This window comes from Trichoplusia ni, chromosome 12, assembly GCF_003590095.1.
Source record: "Trichoplusia ni isolate ovarian cell line Hi5 chromosome 12, tn1, whole genome shotgun sequence".
Classification (NCBI taxonomy): domain Eukaryota; kingdom Metazoa; phylum Arthropoda; class Insecta; order Lepidoptera; family Noctuidae; genus Trichoplusia; species Trichoplusia ni.
This window is the reverse complement of record NC_039489.1, coordinates 8,709,239-8,731,493: the sequence shown is the minus strand read 5'-3', so window position 1 is coordinate 8,731,493 and position 22,255 is coordinate 8,709,239. Positions and strand designations below refer to the sequence as shown.

The window sequence follows — 22,255 nt, the reverse complement described above, 5'->3', positions numbered from 1 at the left end:
TTGTATAAATATCTAGAATTTAATCAAAAAATACAGACACAGATTTCATAAATAATTTGAGATCGCTTTAATGAAATACCTACTTATCATCGAATTTGTAATGAACCTAAAATTACAAATGACCTTGAAGATGAACTTTGGGACGTTCACCCTTAATATAATTTATCAAGGTGGTAAACACACTATTTACACTTAATAAATATTAGTATGTTATATGATTACCTTATCGTCTGAAAGAAATGACTTGGAATACAAGAGAACGAAAGAAACAAGATTTAAAAAAATATATCTTCTACATTCCATCATATATTAAATAATTTGTGGCTAATTTACAATAGCAGGCCAGTATTCAATATAGTAAATAATGGAGTTGTGAAATGATTATGCTCTGCTGATGAAGTAATAGGGGGCCTTGAACTAATTTCTCTACTTTTTCACAATCGCGCCCTTCCCGCTAGATAACTTTAATAGGTCAATATAATTAATATACTTAGTGACCGCCGGTAAGAAAGTCGAACAAGATGCTTGTTAGTCACGTGTTTACTGTTCATACGCAATGAACGCTTGCTGTTCGATATCCACAATCCATAATTATTAATTCGTGGATATAGAGCGTGAAATAAAGCATTCAGGCAAAACAAGAAGTAAGTAGGTATATAGGGGCGCAACGTGTTGGCGGATTCTCAGTCGCCAGCTACGAGGCTCGCGGGCTGCCGGCCGACTCCCGTGAGCGACCTCGTGTATGAGCCACCTATCGACACAGATAAAGGAATTCCTATGTGATGTTAGTAAACAAAAAGTGTATAAATAAAAAGCGCGGCGTGTTCCCTCTGTCAGTCTAGTTGTGAACTTAAGCTGGCTACGATGTCTCTTCCGGGAGTTTTCCTTTTTTCTCACTACGTAGAAAGCTTTTGGGTGAGTTTATTACTATTATTGACAATTATATTTTATCATCCTAGTTCAGGTTATTATTTTTAATTAGTGGTGATTTTGGTTTCTTCGTTTTAATTTTAAATAAAACGTAACAAGCGCAGTAAGCACGTCGGTAATTATTTTTTTGCACTTAATTCGTGGAGTGTGTTTGAAATAGATAACGCGAGTACTCACGTGAACCAGACTAGACTGAAACTACAATGGTTAACTGTCACGAGAACTCTTTTTATGGTGCCTAGGGAGTAGTATATAATTATAAATAATGTTATTTTATTTATGTGTCTAGTTTACTGTACGATATCCCGGACACAAAGATCGAGTCGAAGCATAAAGTGTAAGAAGTTACGGCTGCGAGTAGAAAATATACATTATTCAGACATTTTTCTTGCGAATTATGAAGCGCTACGCAAGCCTAGCTTGCGTGTTTTGGAGAAGTTATGTTCGAAGTAAATGTTTAATAGGTGTTTTTTCTAAGACATGACGCGAAAAACGTTTTAAATTGTTGCATGTAAAATTTGACCTTATGTTGTATTGAGTATTAGAGACTAAGAAAATCTAATTGCTTGCTAAATGTGTTTAAAATTAGATTAAAAATACTAAAAAGCGAAATTAATTGTTATATTTTCTTGGAAGTATTTTACATTAGTCGGGTAAAGTGGGCGACTGAAACATTGTTGATGCACGTAGAGCTAGAGCTACGACTGACAATTGAGTAAACTCGGTAATTCATCCATAACACAAGTTACGGTTCAGTTGTTTTCTTAAAGTTCACAACTTCCTTCGTGTGGTGCGAGTGTGCTGGTAATTGGTTTATAGTTTCTGACCTTTACAGAAACTATATCATTAAAATGCAAATAGCGACCTATATTTAGAATTAGCCCACATTTTATTTCATTAATAAGAATGAACAACACGCAGTTGATCTAACTTAATGAATAGGGATTTTTTAAGAGCTTTTGTATCCGATTGAATCAAAAATAGCAGAACCGGTCGTATTTTATTTCTTTTTACTATCACGATTTCATGAAACTAGGATTGCTTAATCGAAGTAATCGTAGAGCTTCGTGCAAGCAGTAGCAGCGGTCTGTGCGGTGAGTGTAGAGTGAGTTATCGATGAGTAGTGGCAGACGCAGTCGCTTCCTATTGCCAAACAAGCGCTCTCGCCAGCTTCAGGAGTGCGTGAGACTGCTTGACCGCGACGTTGAATATTCAGCATTTGTTCACTCATCGCTATATATTAATATTCAATCGGTCGCTAACTCCTGCCTCTGATTCAAGGTTAATTTTTTACTCAGCACTAATTAAGAATAATTGCGAACGATGTTTTAAGCGATATTCCGTCGCACAAGATTGATTTAGAAAACTGCTACTCAGACACAACAGATTATACGTAATAATATAGCTATAAATGTATATGAGTATGTTAATATAATCGTTATATAATTGTAAATTACTTTTAATTCTTGATAGTAAACAAGTTATGTAGAGCTGTGTTAAAAAGTTGGTGATATTTGAGGGGATCACGTGTGTTTGCCTGTGGCCCAAACACATGTGTTGAGATCGAGTGACCGGATGTTAAGCGTCGTTTTTGGCCCGTCTTAATTACGTAAATTTACACCCAGACGGAATATACATATTTTTTAAATAAGCCGGGAGATTAAGCCGCATGTAACTTAGAACAGATCGTGCGTAGTAAAGTAGCTTCAAATTCTTTTCATCTTACTATATTTTTTGGTTCGACAATTTACTGAAACCTTGTGTGCGTAAGAAAAGAAAATTGAGTTCTTGAAATAAAACTGGTTCAACTATGATGATTCTATACTTCGATCAGCGATAAAACCACCTTGGTACTTACACATGATCGCACTTTGAGATTTTGTTTTTATTTCTGCTTTACTTTTGCGGTATCGATGGCCTTCCACAACTGGTTAGTTGGCTAAAACTACCCTATTAGTATGATAATGGATTGCCGAGTCGGGTCGTAAACCATCGGCGGTACAAAATTTCGTATCGGCGATGACGCGCTTGCCAGAGACCTACTGCTCGCCTTGAACCTCGTACAAGGACACGGTTTTTTATTATACAATTAAATGTATTGTAATGTTATTGTTTTTTAGTGTTGATTAAAGTAGAAGCGCTCTTTGTCGATCGTACAAATCATTGTGTCTATTGTAATGGCGCTTCATTGTTACCGATTTCTGGTTAAGCCTACGCGCGCCAGGGTAGCCCCTCCCACATAATTCATGATCAAAAATAAAGAATATAACAGCTATAATTTGGATTGAAAGTGTTTATTGTAGGCCGATATTCTATTAAATCAGTCTATTCAAAACCAGCTAGTTTGTCAGCTTTGATTGACTTCTGAGAAACATAATTATAAGCATGTCTCGGTTCCTGTTTGAGTAAAGGCTATTGCTCCATTGACTTTTTTGCACAAGTGATTTTTCTACGTATCAGACATATTTAAACGAATATCATTTTCTCTACATTAACTCATGTTGATATCGCTGTGATGGTATTGACTTATTTTCAAAAGTTTTGATGCTCAGATGACCTTACAGTTTATGTACCAAAATGTAATATGATAACATATTATTATTATGCATTCATTCACATTTCGAAGTTGTTTGCTAGGAATATTTTATGCTGAGTAGAAATAGTAATGACTGCAGCATATTAATAATTCAACCCACGCTTTAAAACTAGAGAATGCAGAGTATGGTAGGTTCGAAGCGTTTTTGGGCAAAACTAATTTTACCGAAAAATGTAACGCTATACGTGAGTCGAGGGTCACAGAAGCTTTTTGTTTGAATATCAAGTCTCAGTGTGGAAGTCACACGAAGGGAAGCAGACGTATGTATAGTGTTATAGTGACACATATCCGATGCGGCGAGCCGGCTGGGACCGGGCGGCCTTCGGGGAGCAAAACGAATCGCGCGCCGCCCTCGGTCCCAGTCTGCAGGGAACCACTGTCTATACTACCTACAATCTCCAATTATATTTGAACTGAAAGCTCTTAAACTCATTGACAACGTTGATCTTTCAACAAGCTTACAATGTCATATTATCAGTGGTTCAATCCATGGACTCGGCTCATTGGCTAACAAGAAAAGAATTACCGAGCTAATTGTAGCTGCTTCAACTATTGATTACAGAAACTTTATGTATTAAATCTCGATTTACTGTAATATATAAGTCGTGTTAAAAATCTAAGGCTTTAAGTCTACACTAGCCCTTAATATCTCTTTCTAAAACCAAGATTAGAGATTAGATATTATGAATATCAGAAAATAAATATTTTAGTCCTCGGTTTTAAATGAGAAATTATCATTGAAACTATTTTCCATATTTGCGTTCCATTTTAATAACATAAACAGCTAGTCTAGACATAAAAAGAAACGAATTAACAAGTAGGTACGTAGGAAGGTCGCAGACGTTTTCACTGTTATCGATTCGCGTAAGATGGGGAAGGGTAGCAAGGAGGAAGCAAAGAATGCGATGGTCTCGAGATCATGTCTACCTAGGTATAAGCATGTCTCTATTAACATACCAGCTACAACTGTAGTATAATATCATACCGGTTCCTGATTAAAAATGTTTTATTAATACACATTTAAAATCGCATTTGCTTATCAATACAAAGTGGCTAATTGACACATTGATCTTTAAAAATAAGATGGGAATTTAACCTACTCGTCTTGAAACTTAATGAGGAGAAAATAGGTACGCAATTACCAATCTGGGTTCGAGTTTAGCTATCTTGGAATAATTACGTGTTGAGTTAAATAATGTTACCTTTTTGTACTTAACTAGGAAAATTAATTTAATTAAACAGTTTAATAACTTCGCTTGATCAGTAGAACAATTATTTGGTCAAAAACGAGTTTATTTCTTAGCCACCGTAAAACGAAGATAGCATAGATATTTTTACCGATTAACGGAGTAAGAAAAACAATATTCTCTTATTACACCTCTATAAACCTGCCATTAAAATTTTAAAACTCGTAACACAACTGGATATGAATATAAAACTACAAGTACGTAGATCGGATCGATATCTTTCATACAAACTTGCATCGAGAGGTGATTTTATTTGCCTCGGTTCAGTGGTCAACATGAAACCGCGAACAGATAGGTCCAAAGTACTTTGCTCTGTGATGTCAACGAGCAACATTCGCATTGCAACGTTAGACTTGCAATAACGAGGAGTGTGGAGTGATGGAGTGCAATCAATTGAAGCGGCGATGAACCGCGTGAACCGACCTCAATAAACGCGGAAGACTTGCCGAGTAGGATGCAGCTGACAGGCAACGATGTGACCCTTCAGATCTTCGTCGTCTAACGTCTTTCCCGCTACTTAACTAACTGTACACGCGAACAATGCTGCAATGCAAACAAGCTTTTAATGTATAGATTCAAAGCTAAGTTATTCTGAAGAACCAACTTGCTCAAAAATGTTTCTTTTTTGCGTTCGGGGTCTCCCATAATTTCAATAACATATTTATGTAATATCAGAAAATACATATTGTCTGTAAATAAGTTAATTGATCTTACAAATGAATATGTCTGGTAATCTTCGAAAAATGAAGAGTCGATTTGAAAGCTTTTCAATTTAAAATCATTTATTTTGTTCTTCGTTTAATAACAGTGCTTTCATAATAGGTTAACGTTCTGGGTATTATAATTTCATATCTGCTAACGTAATAGCTCCTCACTTGACATAAGATTTTTTCTTTATGACAATATGTAATCGTTTGTCGACATGTGTATCTATCATTAATACATTGACCTTATAGCGACTACTACTTCATTGATGTGAAATATGAGTAAAATAAATAAAAAATGGCTTCGGAAATTTAAATTTGAAGGGATTTCTTACATGTTCTTCAAAAATTACTGATTTGTTTTTCAATGCTCTATATTGCATTTTGAGTACATAAACATAGTCATGCCTACACCGCCACAAAAGTTTCGTCTACGCCATAAAAACTTATTTTATTGTTTTAGCTACAGGACCTTGTAAGAACGCTACGCCAGTTTTACCCATAATATAAAACCAAGAAAGTAACAAGGTTAGGTTAGGAAGAGAACAACATTCGCAAACTCCTTTTATAACGTCCTTGAACGTGTCATCCAGACATTGATCTGTGGAGGTTCATAACCGCTCTTTGGGTAGGAAGCAATATCTAGTAAGTTACTGCGTTTTATGCAAGTAAACAAGAGGAAAGTAATTATTTTTTATTATTGACTATTAGCGTGTTTAACATGAATAATATGAATGTCATAATATTCCGTAATGGTACATAAACGTGCTTTCGTTGTTTTGTGTAATAGTTAAAGGGTGTTTTGTTTTGACTATTTTAAAAAGAGAGCCAATTAATGAACTTCAGATAAAGTTTATCTAAATATGAAATTACTTTTGTAAAAATATTATCTGATAAAACAGATATGCACTTGGACCTGCAATATAATGCATTTAGGTACTGAAAAATAGCTTAATCAGAAGGCATGTCAAAACCAGTAGCAATAATTAGCTGATTGCCAAAGTGACGTAAACTATAAAAATATTTATCAAGTCTAATCTACTGCATTTGAAAGACATCGTGTTGTTTCTGACTCGAAATTATCCGAACAAATGTATCTATTTGACAATATATTTATTTGAATGACCTACAAGGACGTTTTTTAGAACTTTTGGCTTCAGGCCACTGAAATAGGAATTGCGGTTTTTTATTAACTAGTGGTTACAAACGCGCTCTCTCCGAAGCTTACACAAGCTTGGATACCACCAAATGTTCACCTATCTCTGACTGACCTTGCTACGCGCGCTTCAAAACGTTGCTAGGAGCGCATAATAGGTATACTTAATGAAAGAGCAATTAATACAGAAGTTAGGTACATGTAAGTACAAAATTATCAATTTCATCACTTGGGAAAGTACAATTAGCGAGGGCATCAACTAGAAGTTGTTCGTGCGTTATCCAATGTCAAGTGCCTGTAAAATAAATATAATATAAGTATACGATTCAATGAACGTGGAAAAAATGCAAGCCATGATGAAATAGTGGTATCATCATTCATAACGATGAATGTAAAAACATACACTGCGTAATCATGGTTGTAAAAACAATTAAATAACTAAGTTTTGGGTAGACACTGTGTGTGTGTGTTCAGCTATCTGTTTGTTTTAGGTTTTTGTTTATTTGGAATGGCATATCCATTATGTAAAGCTTTTAGACGTTATTTTTTTTATTTTGATCTTTTATTTTCATCTTGCAACTAAGTAGTAATGTTTTTTTTGTTCCAAAACGGTAGACTCGTTTACGTGTTATTCAAGATTTTTGATCTTGTTTTATCGAAGCTTTCAACATACATAATTTAGTTGAAAGGTTAGATATTTGTAGATAAACCTTTTAAGTTATGGACGAAAAATATTGTTCAAACTTAGAGATCCATTTTAAGCTTTTGATTCAGTATTCTGTTTAATTAAGTTGTTGTTACACTCTTTTATACTACCTTAATAACTTAATTACCTACCAATAAAAACGAATTGAGTAAATAATATTGTTACAGACTTATCAGATAAACCAGTAGACATGGTTATAAAATTTCTCTCTTTAGTCAACATCCCACTGATTTCGGGGTACCGCAGGGCAGTGAACTTGGGCCATGCTTATCGTTATTGATGTAAGCTACCTAAAACTTCTTAATTATTCTTCTTAACGCTACATAATCACTAATTGTAGATCTAATGTATTATATCGGCTTATGTCTCAGTTTAAAATATATTTTGGCAGCGTCATGCTTTTTCTTTGGTTAAGCTGCATACCGTATATTAAGCTATTGTCACAACTGCAATGTAATGCAATTCAACTGTTCTAAGTATTCTTAGGACAGCATGTTGATCTCCTAGATATCAAACATTGCGTTCTGACTAAAAACATGGTGATCGTCCTCGTAAAGAATATAACTTATAACGATTGTGTAATACTTAAAATTATTCGTAGCACCCAAAAACATTTAGTCACGAAATTGACATTGAAATTGTTGAGTTGTAAGCATGCACAGCGACGAATTTTACGAGTTTTTTGACCCAGGCTTCTTTGTTGAAACAGAAAATACTTAGATAAAGTGACTATTAAGATACAGTATCAATTCGCTTGTTTTAGAGAGATAACCTCGGTTACAATATATTTAGAAGAAAAAGTTAAAAACACTGAAATGTGTCCATATCTTTAAGTCTTTAAATACTTATGTCTCTTGCTTTAGTCGTAATTTTTTTTTCTTTTCCGTACAAAAGCTATAGTTATAAGTACACGGACGCCCAAAATAAAATGCATGTCTTGCATTATCTAAACAAAATATTATGTTCACTTTATCTTATTGCGAAACACTCCAATTTCCGTCGCGCCGCACCCGAGCGATCAAAGAAATTAACGTATCATTCTGGAGTTTTCGATACACACCCGAATGTACAAAAATATTTTTTGCGAAATTAAGGAAGTCAACACTGTTAGTGTATTTTGAATGTTTACACAGATATCGTTTTGTTAAATAACACTCTATACTTGATAAGTTTACTAAAACGGTGTAGTAATTACAAAAAGTAGAGCATGTTATATGATATCAGGAATACGGTAGCATAACTACAAAATGACTGAAAAACACGTGTACTAGACGCAACAATGAACAAGTAATCGAAAATGCGTATGTGTCAGTAGACAATTTTCAACACAAAAGACATTAACGACGACTACATAATATAGTAATTTAAAACTGTTAAATAATTCCTTAATAGTAAATAGGCAGTGTAATGGGCAATGATTTATTTCAGGCGGCACGGTTTATAATGTGCAAGACATTATCAATATGTAAGCTGTGCGCTCAATTGTCTGAGATATTATTTAGAGTGATGAGGTCGGGTGCCCTTGAGGGATCGTTTACCGAATGTAGAGTACTTGGGAGATGGTGTCACTGTAAGATAGGATAAACAGGGGTTACTCTGTTTATTTGTTTGATTACTTACCGTTTTATCTTATCTCGTCCCTTCTACGAGTATCCAATACGTGTGTTGCCGACTTGTCGCCTCTTTGTTGAATGTGAACTGTCCTTCAACTTACATTAAGTTCATTCTACATGATTTTGCACCTGAGCGTTCTGATAGGTATTACTCATTAACAACTTATTTGTAATTCAGATGTTATTTTGTGTATGCTTCAGTAAATCTATTTAAATCACTAGGTAACGCGATTACGAATACTGTCTGGTGTTTTGAAGTTATGTTTAAAACATTTAGATGTCGTACTTCTATTGTGGTTTATGTCTAGAAACTAATAAAGCTCATAGGTATTAATTATGTACACAAGTGGGTTCAAACGTAAGCCTTAGTATATTTTGGAACTTATTCACTTGACACCAAAAGAGCGAAGAATGTGTATAACCTAGATCAACGCTTATCTAATTACTAAATAATATACTGCAGTGGCGCCTAGGTCAACTTGATCTTTAAACTTAATTGTGTTATTAGTTTGAGAGGCGAGATATATCTCGACTTTGCGAGAATATAGGTCTCAAATTAAGTAGTAATGAACTTTTATTAGCAATGTCAGTTGAATTGTTTATTATTGACTTTAGAAATTATCAACTATATGCAATAAATAAGGTTCAAATAATACATACCTAAAGCGGTAGGATTAAAAAAGATTTCTCAGTAAATAATGTTAGTGGTGTGTGGTTACTGTATGTATATTACTTATACGTAATATATGCTATTGTGTTTATGGTGCATAACTCTAAATAAAAGCTTCTTTGAGCGAAGATTCACATACAGTTACTTATGAGCATAATATCATCCATCATTTTAACAACTGCGTCGACCAATGCATTAAGCTGGATCTAAGCTCACATACTTCGTCAAGCTAGTTACAGTACAGACGGGCCAAGTGGCAACCATGCGAGAAACTGGCGAATCGATATAGAATTCTAAGTATTTTGTTGTATGTGGGGCAAGCGAGGCATCGGGCGTGTGGTGTCTGTGGCTAAAGGCATACGGCCCACCGGCCATCATGAAAAACCTCCCCGCGACGACCAATTACGAACGATTACCAATTACGAGGGTTCATACTTAGTACTATAAAACTAGACGTCTAGACTTTCTTCTGTTGCTATGTTAGGTTAAAACTTGCATTTTGTACTCTAATACCCAGTTTATGGAAGGAAGAGATTTTAAAATAAAATTTTGACGCGTTGAAATTAAATGTCGACCGTCGAATGTTTCTTCTTTTGTTTTCTTATCACGTTGGTACCCATTAGATTTTGCATGAGTATATTAACTTTTAATCGAGGGTAGTACCTACCTAATACCAACGCATTTTTTTCAAGATAAGTTTCTTGGTTTACTTGTGAAACTCACGCACGAGTACGATGGACGTTTCGATATCTCGTTTATGAGCGTCGCGCTGCGCAAATTAGTAAATATTTTAATTTATCTGAGCTAGCCATGAACTGGTCAAACCTTATATTCATTACTGGACTCATTGTTTATGATGAGGTTTACAATGAGAATAACAACTGAGATATTGTTTTGGTATGTATTTATATACCTTAATTTGTTAATAGCCTTGTTAATAGTTAATTACAAGACGTGTAATTTTACAGAGCTTGCATGATAGAGCCTCAATGTTAAAGCAATTCAGCTTTAATCTCAGTTTTATTAAAATTCTTGTCCAATTTAACTGGCCCAATTGGTTGCGAAATGAGAAATATAAGTTTAAATTTAAAAACATCAGCTGGATAAGGTTTTAAATATGACAATACAACACTGCAACAAACGCGTTCGCCATACCCACGTAGGTTAACTTTATATTACATGAACGGCAATAAATATTACTTTACAGTGATAGGTTATAATTAAAGAAGAGTTATTTATAAAATGTTGCTCTAGTGAGTTATTTATGAATCTTAAAAATCATGCACGAACGAATGCAGCTCGGATACTAGCAAGCCGTGTCCACACTGACGAGAATTAGATTGCACATCGTATTCGAATACCAATTGTCGTAATCAACACTAATAACTACTTATTTGAAGTGCTATAAAAGCCATTGACAATTCGCAACAGGTTTGCGAAAGTCGAAATCCCGTTAAATTCCTATACCTGTTATGCATTCTTGCGAAATGCGAGGTCCGTTAAAATGGCAGCAAAGAAAATCACCGCATCTTAATACCGATACCTGTGGAGATCATATTAAGCTGTCACTGAGTGCAGTTAGGTGGTGAGGCGGAGGGCCGCCTCCTTGCGTGTCCGGTGCCTGCGGCGGCCGCGTAATGTTACGTAACGAGAGACAGTTACGTAAAGCCAATGTCAAGAGCGACGCGTCAACGTAGTGCTGCGCGGCGAGCGCCAGCCGCGCCGGCCAGCGCACGCCTGGGTCGACGACCGCGATACCAAACAAACTTCTTAAAGACAAAACTTGAACTTGAACAGAGATTTGAGGGGCCGATATAAGCAATGAGATTTAAAATATATCGACATGAGTAAATATTTGTTTTGGGTCAACAAACTCGAATGTTATTTTAAGTTTTGAGGTTTGTGAGGATATTGTAAGAATAGTAATGTTGTTGTGTACAGAGCACGCCCCCGCCTCTCGTGGACTGGTCCTGCGTGCCCACGCTGGTGTTGGCTGTGATTCTGGTGGTGGTGGCGGCCACGGCGCTGGCGGCGCGCACGGCTGACGGCAAGCAGAGCACGCGCCTGCCCGGCCCACAGCCGCTGCCCTTCCTTGGCACCAGATGGCTCTTCTGGAGCCGGTATAAGATGAATAAGCTCCATGAAGCTTATGAAGGTGAGATTAGAGAGAGGACATTGTTATAAACAAATAATGAAACTCTACAAACACAAAATTGGTGTAAGGCCGTGTCAGCCTGCTTGAGGTTGGTTGACTAGAATAAGCTAATATGGAGCTTACTATAGCAGAGTTACTTTTTGATTCTTTACTTTTTAATATCATAAATCGATGGTTACCGCAATCCGATAAGAAAATGAAAAGGTCCACTAATCAATATTCTAATGTGAGCAAAACTAAAGAACCGAACATCTGCCTGAACAACTATAGATAGTCAAGCTAGTTTGCAATGTGATACATACTCCATAACCATTGATATCAAGATAATATTTCGCATCATAAAATTAACGCCGCAAACATATTTAATTTAAAACGTGGGTTCGAAAGTGATAAAAATTCACATTTATCTAATCAAATTATTCAAAATTGGAAAATAACAGAAGGTAGCGATCATCGTGACGAATTTTTTAACAATTCAAAACATGATTGGCTATTATCGTTTATGGTCATATTTTTTAAAAGGATTGGCAATTTGATTATTGATTAAGGAGTGCAGTAAGAGCGATAATGACGCAGATTGCACATTTATGGCACCTATCATTGATTTCTTCGTAGGTCACAACATCAACAGCATTTCTATTTTATTTATTGCTCAAAATGTAAACTGTTTTGTACTTTGGGTAGGAACGCTTTTCTTTAAGTTGCAAATGCAGCGTCGAACTTAAATAGAGGCTTCAAAAATAAAAACCAACAGTATTTTCATTAGTCAGCTGGAGTTTTATGTGACTATTGTAGGAAAACAACTACATTTAAAAATACCTGACATAAAATAGTATCCGGTTCATTTCCATGACATTTTGTAAGTGAACAACAAGGTATGACGATTTGTTATTGCCTATGATTGCGCAAGAAAAACCTTTGGACTACCTACCTAAAGACAAATATGTTTATTTTAGGCTTTTGATTTTATATCTATCGACAGGAAAGCAAAAATACGTAAACATTTTACTATACAGAGAGCTATTAGTTGAGATTGTTACAGATATTATTTTGATGAGCAACCACCAAACAACCATAATTAGGTTACGAGAATAATACATATTAAATTAAGATAAATCACGGGCATAAATAGGTTGTCCTAGTTTTAAGAGACTCATTAATAGTTTAATTTATGTTTGTCCTACATAGATAAATGAAAATGAAGGTTTAGTGATGTAATAATGATAAAGGTACCTAGTGCACTTATTACGAGAAGGCAATCAAGTATCGTTCACTGGATAACGAAATAACTGAATAAAACTTTGAGGACTACAGATCTGCGAGTTGTCTTCTACTTCCTAAGGTCCATCTACTACATGAAGAAGGACCTAAGTTACAAACTTTGAGCAATTAAATGTTAATATAACTTTTGTAAACTGAGCTTTTGTTGCCAACCTTCGGTAGTAAAGCTAAAAGCTAGTTTACGGTCACAATGAGAGATTTGCACACAGACATGTTCAGGCGTTACGGGCCGGTATTCGTGGAGACGACTCCTGGGGGCGCTGCTGTGGTGTCGATCGCTGAGCGCGCGGCGCTAGAGGCTGTGCTGCGGGCGCCCGCTAAGCGCCCCTACCGCCCCCCCACCGAGATCGTGCAGACCTACCGCAGGAGCAGACCCGATAGATACGCCTCCACTGGACTAGTCAACGAGTGAGTAGTAATCTTTGAACTATGACACAAACAGTACAATACAGTTAGGTACATGAAATTAAGATGACAGATGTTTTCAGTGGTTCGTGAGATCGTAACGAAATTGAGGAGAACATGTTTTTTAAATATCAAACAAATGGGAAGTAAATGTAAAACGCTAGCAATATTTTGCATAATTCGGGCATTATTTTTAGGTTGAATTTTAGCCGACTAAATTACTTGAAAGCTAGACGAAATCCAATCCATTTAACAAATATGATTACAACACACTATGCCTACCGGTAAACAAGTTGTTTTTGTCTATTTTAAATACCTACCAATTAGCGATTATGGACACTAGACATAAAAATGGATATCGACAGGCTAAGCGATTAGTCATGAGCACGTGTGTGGTCGTCAAATTTCAATAAGCAACTTAAGTCACAAGGTAAAACAATTTATTGAAAATCTTTATCGTTATGCACGTTTTGAGACGAAACAATTTTAAGATAACGCCAATCATCTCATATTTGTGAGTAATTGACATGAATACCTAGTTACGACTAAATAGGTTATCTTCATAAGTAAGCATTCATTCACAACGGGTGGTTTGACCTCGGGCCCAACTATAGCAACACCATTGTCTGTCCCGTGTTCGTGATCTTTTGGCAACACTTTTGTACTTGCCAGTCACGTAGATTTTAAATAAAACTGCGCAGTTCCTTTGGCACTATAGTTTCATGACGATGCAATGTAACTATTTCCTGTCTAAGCGAAATAGGTTTTTCTAAATATTATCGGCAGTCCATCACGATATGCTCCGATGCTATATTGGTAGGCACTATTGATTAGAATCTTATTTAATGTTTCTTTTCAAATCGTTTTCAATAAAACAAGATACGATCTTCAACTACACTTGAAACAAAGCATGCTTCAAATAAAGCGTCTATTAAGATATTATCCGTTTAAAATTATGAGGAGTGTCTTTAATAGTTCTTAGAAAATGTGTTCCTGACGAACTTATGATTTGAAGGTAAATGTTTAAACAAGGACGTTTTATGTAAAGGAAATGACAGCCGTGCCTAACTTTTATTGCTTAATAGCGAGTATACAATTTATAAAATGATCACGTTTATTTGGCAAATGGAGCTTTCAAGGCCCGTGTAACAATTGCAATAAATCATATAGATAGCTTAGTGTATAGTGAACCTATATGTGACTGGGTTATATTTAAATAGTCAGTACAAGTCACATGGTCAAGGCTAGAAGAACCTTGTCTATTTCTCGGAACAGGTTTTTGCCGAGTTCGACCCAGATTGCATCTACAGGGTAAACAGTAGAATATCGGGTTCATTCTGTTTTTTTCGATTGTTTAAATTATAATCCTTACTATTATTATAAATGTGAAAGTGTGGATGTTTGTTACTCAATCGCGCAACAACGGCTTAACAGATTTGAATGAAATTTGGCATGCATATAGCCATTGACATGGAAACATAGGCCTTTTAACCCGATTTTTGAAATAGTTCCCGAGGGAACATTGAAAAGGTGTTTAAAAGCTATAAGATCACTAAGGGGATGTATTCCCATGGAAACGGGGACCACCGAACGCTGTAAACTGAAGTCCACGCAGACGGAGTCGCGGGCAACAGCTACTTTAATATATTTTGAGTATTAGTAAAGCAGCAAAGAAACAGCTATGACAGAATAATTTTATTACTATCGATGTTTATCAAAACTATAGGCCAATATGCAAGAGAGCTCTACCAGCTCCCCCTGACGAGATTAACGTATCTCTTCAATATCTTTTTTGTGTTTTCAGGCAAGGTGAAAAATGGCATCATCTTCGTCGTCATTTGACAGCGGAGTTGACGAGTCCCAACACCATGCAAGGCTTTTTACCAGAGCTGAACAATATCTGTGACGACTTCCTAGACTTGTTGGACTCCTGTCGCCGCAGCGATGGAACCGTGACTGGATTTGATCAACTGACCAATAGAATGGGATTGGAGTGTAAGTCGTTTGTGTTGCTTTACTATGTACCTACTGTTCCTAGGATTGCGGCGTATCAGAACTGGTAGAGCTTTCGGAGAACTTAGAACGGACACTTTTTATTGTTAGGTAGTTGGAAACTAAACTACTTAACCAATTTCCAAAAAGGTGTGCATGTTTTACAGCCTGTAAAAATGTTTTTTACAAGCTGTATATATGTATATAAGTATTATAAAGTGCTTGTTTGGTACCGGATTAAGCTCTTGGTATTTTGCACCGGAAGCAAAAAGATAAGCAGTAGAACGAAGTCCTTTGTGACATTCATCAGAAGTTCATTCCTATAACAGATCCAGTTCATGACAACATAATCATGTATTTATCGGACAACATTGAAATAACGAACACAAACATAGAAATTACTATTGTTCAGGAAATTTGATAATTTTATTAAAATATAAGCCTTGTTTGCATCAAACAACTGCATCCTATATCACTCAAATTGTCAACTGTCGCGTAAGTTCATGTGCGTATATATGGGTCTTAAATAGATTCAGAAAGTTGAGATAATAGTGACGAGAAAATGACGTCCGTCGAGATAAGAATGTAGGTCATAATGTAGTAGAAAATAACGTTAGATGGGTAGCGTAGTTGCGCGCACGTCGCTAGGAATGCAACAATAAACATCAGAAATGCATTATGAAATTGTACACTGCGCCACAGATTACATACTCGCATTCTGTGCTGAGTGGTTCAGCACAATGTTATCAGCTAATGAGCGGAAGTTATGTCGTTTATCTCACTTAAATGTTCTTTCAGCTTATGTTTTTCTTGACACGCGTCTAGTTTTTGTTACTGTTAGCGTCTGTAGCTTAAAAATAATTACATTAGGTAACTTACTGGTGTATTTTTGGTCGAATGTAATAACTTAATGAATTAATTACATCTTGGTGCTGGCCAACTGGCTAAGTTAGATCGAGCTAATTATCAACTTTGCGAGAGGCGCTCTTTTCAGCATCATAATTTTAAGTGGGACTATCCTAGCTGCTTTCTGGAAGTTACTCCACAGTATCGAGGTTTAGTTTATGCAATACTAAATCTTCACAATTATATTAATTATTGAATACAATAGAGTTGTGTTAACCTCAATTAGACCCTTTATTCTTATGTCATTTAAAATGAAGGTTATTTATCTAGAATTTTATGTCGTGAGAACGTTTATTTATTGGCTGCTGACCTGCATAGTCGAGAGTCGAGACAGTCTGTCAGTGTCTAGGACATATTTATAAGAATAGAGAATTCATATTGTAAATTGTTTCAAGTTAGTGGTTTATAGGTAGATAATTATAATCGTAGAGTTTTCTAAATAATATAGGTTGTAACAGCATCTATAAAAATATTTTGTTTGAGAAATGTAAGTCATACGAGAAGAAATATCTACAGGTAGAGCATAATTTTGCCAGCGACTGTACAGTATGTAATTGGGTTTACCTCTGGATACGAATACGCGATTACAGTCATAGTTGGAAATGAGCGTGTCTGATTGCGGCAGCTCGCACCCAGGACCAATTACTTCGAGTATGTAGCTTCGTCTATAAGGGGTACTGGTTTTATGATTGTTAATGAATGTTTTCAGCGGTATGTGGCCTTATGTTGGGCTCAAGGCTTGGCTTTTTGGAGCGGTGGATGTCGGGGAGAGCGGCGACCCTGGCGGCCGCCGTCAAGGCTCACTTCAGGGCCCAGAGGGACTCTTACTACGGAGCACCGCTGTGGAAGTTCGCACCCACAACACTCTACAGAACATTCGTCAAGAGCGAGGAGACTATTCATACGTGAGTTAGTTCGCAGTTTAAAATAAATGAATCACTTGCCTTTGCATTAATTAGTTCCGTTAATGGCTGATTGATTTATCGGTCATATATCACAGCTGACAGTGTTTGTTATAAGACAATAATACGCTTTAACCCTCAATGTGAGATGATATAAATGGTTATTTACAGAAATTATACCCTAGGTAGGTATGCAGTTCAAGTTCAAATTGAGTAGGTATTAAAGTTCCTTAGATCATGCAAGTGTTTCTCAAGGAGTCTCTGATATTACTGGTGATCTCTTTTACAAGGGTCAGGTGCGTAGTATCGTTATCTTACGACATGTATGAATGTATTAACCTTAAGAAACATATCTATGTCGTCTTTGTAAGAATATTTGTATTCCTAATCTGAGGGCCCTCTTAAAGTAGTTGTGGAAAAGAGACGCCGCTCTATGTGTATTACTCTGTCTCACTCCTACAGCTGTCATAATGTTACTTTAGGGCGTGCTGGTAGACCCCCATTTAAATTTACTGCGAAGAATATTTTGCGCACTGTTGGCTCTATCTTCATCTCTTATGGCATCATAACCCAAAATATGGCTGATGATTTGGCCGATTAAAAAAAAGACATTAGTCTACAAGAGCATTGGCCTTGACCGATTGTTCTGACTAGTAGGTATGTGCATGGTCCAAGGTCAGGAAGCATTCGCGGTGGTCGCACGAGATCACTGTCTGGCGGTGTGATACACATATGAGTAATAAATGACAACAAAAACCCGCAGCTCCGAGAATTATAACGCGATATCATTATTTTAAATTGGTTAAGATTGTGCTATTTTTAAAACCTATAATTATAAAATCTGTTTGTTCTATTTCAGTAAAGAGTGTATATTCGTGGTCTGAAATTTAATATGGGTGGAAGTAGATTTTTATAAGGTCCGCGTACCTGAGTATAGATTGCAATCTGTACAACCTTTTTCTCCATGTCGAAAAGTCGTTTTTTTGTGATCTAGGTAACGTGTATAACATTAGCAACATAAATAACCGTAAAATGTACATGAAAAAAGCTTTTCCTCCTCCATTCGTCTGAATTATCTGCCCTAAATGGAACAGTGAAATCCTGACTTAACAGTTTGCAAAACTGAATTCCTTAACCACCAACAAAAATATATATATTTACGTAAAAACACTCGTATTTCACCTGTTTAATGTTCCGGGACGACTATTACGTCCAACTAGCTCAGTTAGTAGGCAATTAGTATAATACAATACTTTTAAGAAGAATATTGCAAAATTTTAGATAGGCAAGTACGCCACAACGGCAATTAAATTTCACGTTAGCACAGGCGGATTCAACAAGTTTTTACCTACGTCTGCGAAAAATTATGGCCTATTTTGCCTCTCGAGCTAACGCAGCCTATAGGGAAGTATGCCTCTGGACATAGGGCAACCAATCAAAACACATTAGACATGCATTCAAAAATAATAATACCATAATTGTTGGCAGGATAGTATCGGAGCTTATGGAAGAGGCGAAGATCAAGAAACAAGGTTCTGCCAATGATGACGGCATGAGAGAGATTTTTCTGAGGATCCTGGAGAACCCCGCGCTCGACAACAGGGACAAGAAAGCTGCTGTTATCGATTTCATTACAGCTGGTATTGAAACTGTAAGTACAAGTAGTTTGCTAATACTTAGGAGTCCATTTAGAAGAAATTATTGATAGAATAGCACTGGTATTGATAGTTCGATTGGCCTGTTGTTGTAGTGCTTAGTGGCCCTGACTGCTATACGAGAGGTCGTGGGTTCGATTCCCACTCAGAATATTTTTTTGTGTCATGAGCACGATCTTTTTTCAGTTGTGGAGTGCTCATAACACAAGCTTCGCTTAGTTTCTGACTAGACGGCTTAGTGTGACAGTTGTAAAATAGTATTATTTTTAGCGTTATAGAAATGCATAAGAACCAGATTAAATTCAAAGATAATTAAGATAAGTTCTGTAGTACAACAGTAGAAAAAACTAAATAATGGCCTCATAAATGATCTCATAAAGTAACATAATCACAACAAAACGAATGATGATGTAAGTCTAACCGACGTTTGATTATTTGAATCGATGCTGATTAGCTAAAAATGGATTTTAGGTGTTTGCGTGGTTATAGCTCTACGTTTGGGCTCTGGCTACCAGATGTAATTTAATGTCAGGTACGGATAGTTTCCGAATGTAGAGAACTTGGTACGAGTACTAAACTATACTTAACTTAGTTTTAGATTTAAGTAGATTAGATATCTAGAGTTATTATACGCTTGGCTTACGGATAGATCTAAGGGCGTCCTCCACGTCCTAAAGTAATATTGTTACGAGTGTCGAAGAGAGATGCCGCTCTTCCCTGCGTATTGCGCGTCAAGCTTCTACAACCATAATAACATCTTTAAGACGTGGTGGTAGACCCTTGGGTGGGTGTCGGATTTCTTACTCCGTTAAGTCTTTTTTTGCACTTAGATATTAATAAGCACCACTACAAAATAAATAGTTTACGCACGTATCTAGTAATAGAACTCAATACTGGGTTTGAATCGAAGCCCTTTTCCTTTACAAAAACATTAGTTTTACAGATAATGTATGCTAACATTCCCTTATTTTGTCGACAGCTGGCAAACAGTCTTGTGTTCCTGCTATACTTGCTGAGCGGCCGGCCGGACTGGCAAAGGACCATCCGCGCGCAGCTACCGTCTTGCAGCACCCTCACTGCTGAGGACTTGGCCAACGCGCCTTCTGTACACGCCGCGATCTATGAAGCCTTCAGACTGTTGCCGACCGCACCATTCCTTGCCAGGCTGTTGGATGCTCCCATGACTATTGCTGGACATAAATTGCCTGCAGGGGTGAGTTTAGTTCTGTGATTTGTATTTGATTAATATTGTGGTCTTTTGAGGTCGATCGTTATTGGTGATTGGACTATAGTCCAGTACAGTAGTACAGCTTCACAGCGGCATCATTCCATCAAATTTCTGTAATTATTGCAGTTAAACCTTTTTGTAATTGAAACTTTGACAGTAGACGACTAGGCCTTCGTACAACAGCAATAAATGAAGATTGGTCATGATTTGTCCAACAGTAGTTCAATATCTACTTCTTGCAGACTTTCGTGCTGGCCCATACGGGTGCGGCTTGCCGTCGCGAGGAGAACTTCTGGCGCGCGCGCGAATTCCTTCCGGAGCGCTGGTTGGAGCCCACCGCGCCGCACGCCCCGTCCCTGGTGGCTCCCTTCGGCCGCGGCCGCCGCATGTGTCCGGGGAAACGATTCGTGGACCTTGAACTACACCTACTGCTTGCTAAGGTAGGATTACACTTTTCTTTTGAGATGGTAGCTTTTTTTTAAGTCGGCTTAGATTGAATAAATCGTTGAGCTGAATTGTAGAAAAAAGCGCAATCTGAAGGCCTCTTTATAGCACTTCTTTGTTCTATTTCTCCATTCCTCTTTGTAGCTTATTATGCGGATGACATAGTTTCTGAAATTACTACATCCAATGTTTCGTTTCAGATAATGCAAAGATGGCGCGTGGAGTTCGACGGAGAGTTGGACATTCAATTTGACTTCCTGTTGGCGCCCAAGTCTCCAGTGTCGCTTCGGTTAGTCGAATGGTAGCAATAGGCTAGCCAGCTGGCTATTTACCGTTTGTGCTTCTTGAAAAGTAATTATAGGCCATACAACAATCTTGAAACTTAACATCAGGATTTGCAAAATTATTCAGATTCCATTTTAAAATTTATTGAGTTCTGGACAAATTTACGGAACAGACGATAAAGGTATTTGGTCTGAATTATAGTTTGTAATTATTGTATTTGCGTTTGTATAATTATAGCTTTATTAAGACTAAAGATCGACCTTGACTTTATTATTTGCTGTTTAATTTTATTGACTGTAATAATGTCCGTCTTGTATCTTGCTAATATTAATTTAATACGAGTGTTCAAAGTGTCTTCCACTTGCTCAGCTAAGATTATTGGCATTCGTTTAACTGTATGCTTCTATTTAAGAGATACCTAAGTAAGCCTGGTGTTTAGCTCCAGAACATTTTCCATTCTTAAAAGTAATTGTAACTCAGTTGCCATGACAGCTCAGTGTGGAGTGCGTTACAGGGTATTGGCAAATTCTGCTCAAAATGCACACTTCTTTCTGATTATGAAAGAACTGTTCACAAATTATTATATAGGAACGTAATGTACTTGTTAATATTTACGTAGATAACTAACCTAGATTATAGCTACACAATATTATAAAATATGGCTGTGTTAATATCAAAAACATATTTATATAAAATGTTATAACCGCAAATACCTCTTGTTATAAGACTGTGTACTGCCAGCACATGCATTTGTCAGGATTTTAATGCAATTTATAATCTAAGTGTAAACATGTAAGTTAGAGTTTACAATCATTCCATTTTAAAATAAGTTTTTGGTAAGTGCAGCTTCAATATTTATATTTATATCATTTATAAATTAGAAGTGGCCATTTCCTATGATTATTTTATGATGTAATATTTAATGTTGATGTAAGTTGTGTAACAAACGACATTGGCGGTTCAGTTCTTGTAAGCTTTTATTGAAATTATGTTGTTTATCAAATATTTTGAAATTAAACAGAACCTAATATTTTTAATAAAATAGGATATGTACTAGTTACGTGAATAATATTCAAAATAGTGTTTTATTTGTGTGCTTCCTCAAAACCCCTGAAGTTACTAATGAGAAAGAGGATAATAGTTATTTATACGTAAGAGTTGGCGTAGTAGAAAGAAACAGAATCATTTTAAGGAGTCCCGATACTAATGGACCTAAATTGGACGCCTTACATTTTAAAATAGTTACGTCGCGTCGCCACGTTGCTTTGCGTAACGTAGGATTTAGGCGCGGATATTTGTATAATCGGCTAAATAAAATGTTATACTTATTATGAATTCAATGTGGACGTTTGGATATACATATATCGATCGACGACGAAA

The 22,255-nt window shown here is 36.4% G+C and overlaps 1 protein-coding gene across 1 annotated transcript; it reads left to right on the top strand.

Annotated features, from left to right (window-relative positions):
* Positions 1-542: 542 nt before the first annotated feature.
* LOC113499203 (ecdysone 20-monooxygenase-like) lies at positions 543-21,340 on the top strand. Its single transcript, XM_026879580.1, has 9 exons — positions 543-915; positions 11,564-11,777; positions 13,268-13,466; positions 15,268-15,458; positions 17,071-17,266; positions 18,752-18,914; positions 19,898-20,131; positions 20,389-20,586; positions 20,791-21,340. Exons 1-9 carry the CDS (start codon positions 865-867, stop codon positions 20,893-20,895), a joined length of 1,551 nt encoding a protein of 516 aa, XP_026735381.1. The 5' UTR covers positions 543-864; the 3' UTR covers positions 20,896-21,340.
* Positions 21,341-22,255: the final 915 nt, after the last annotated feature.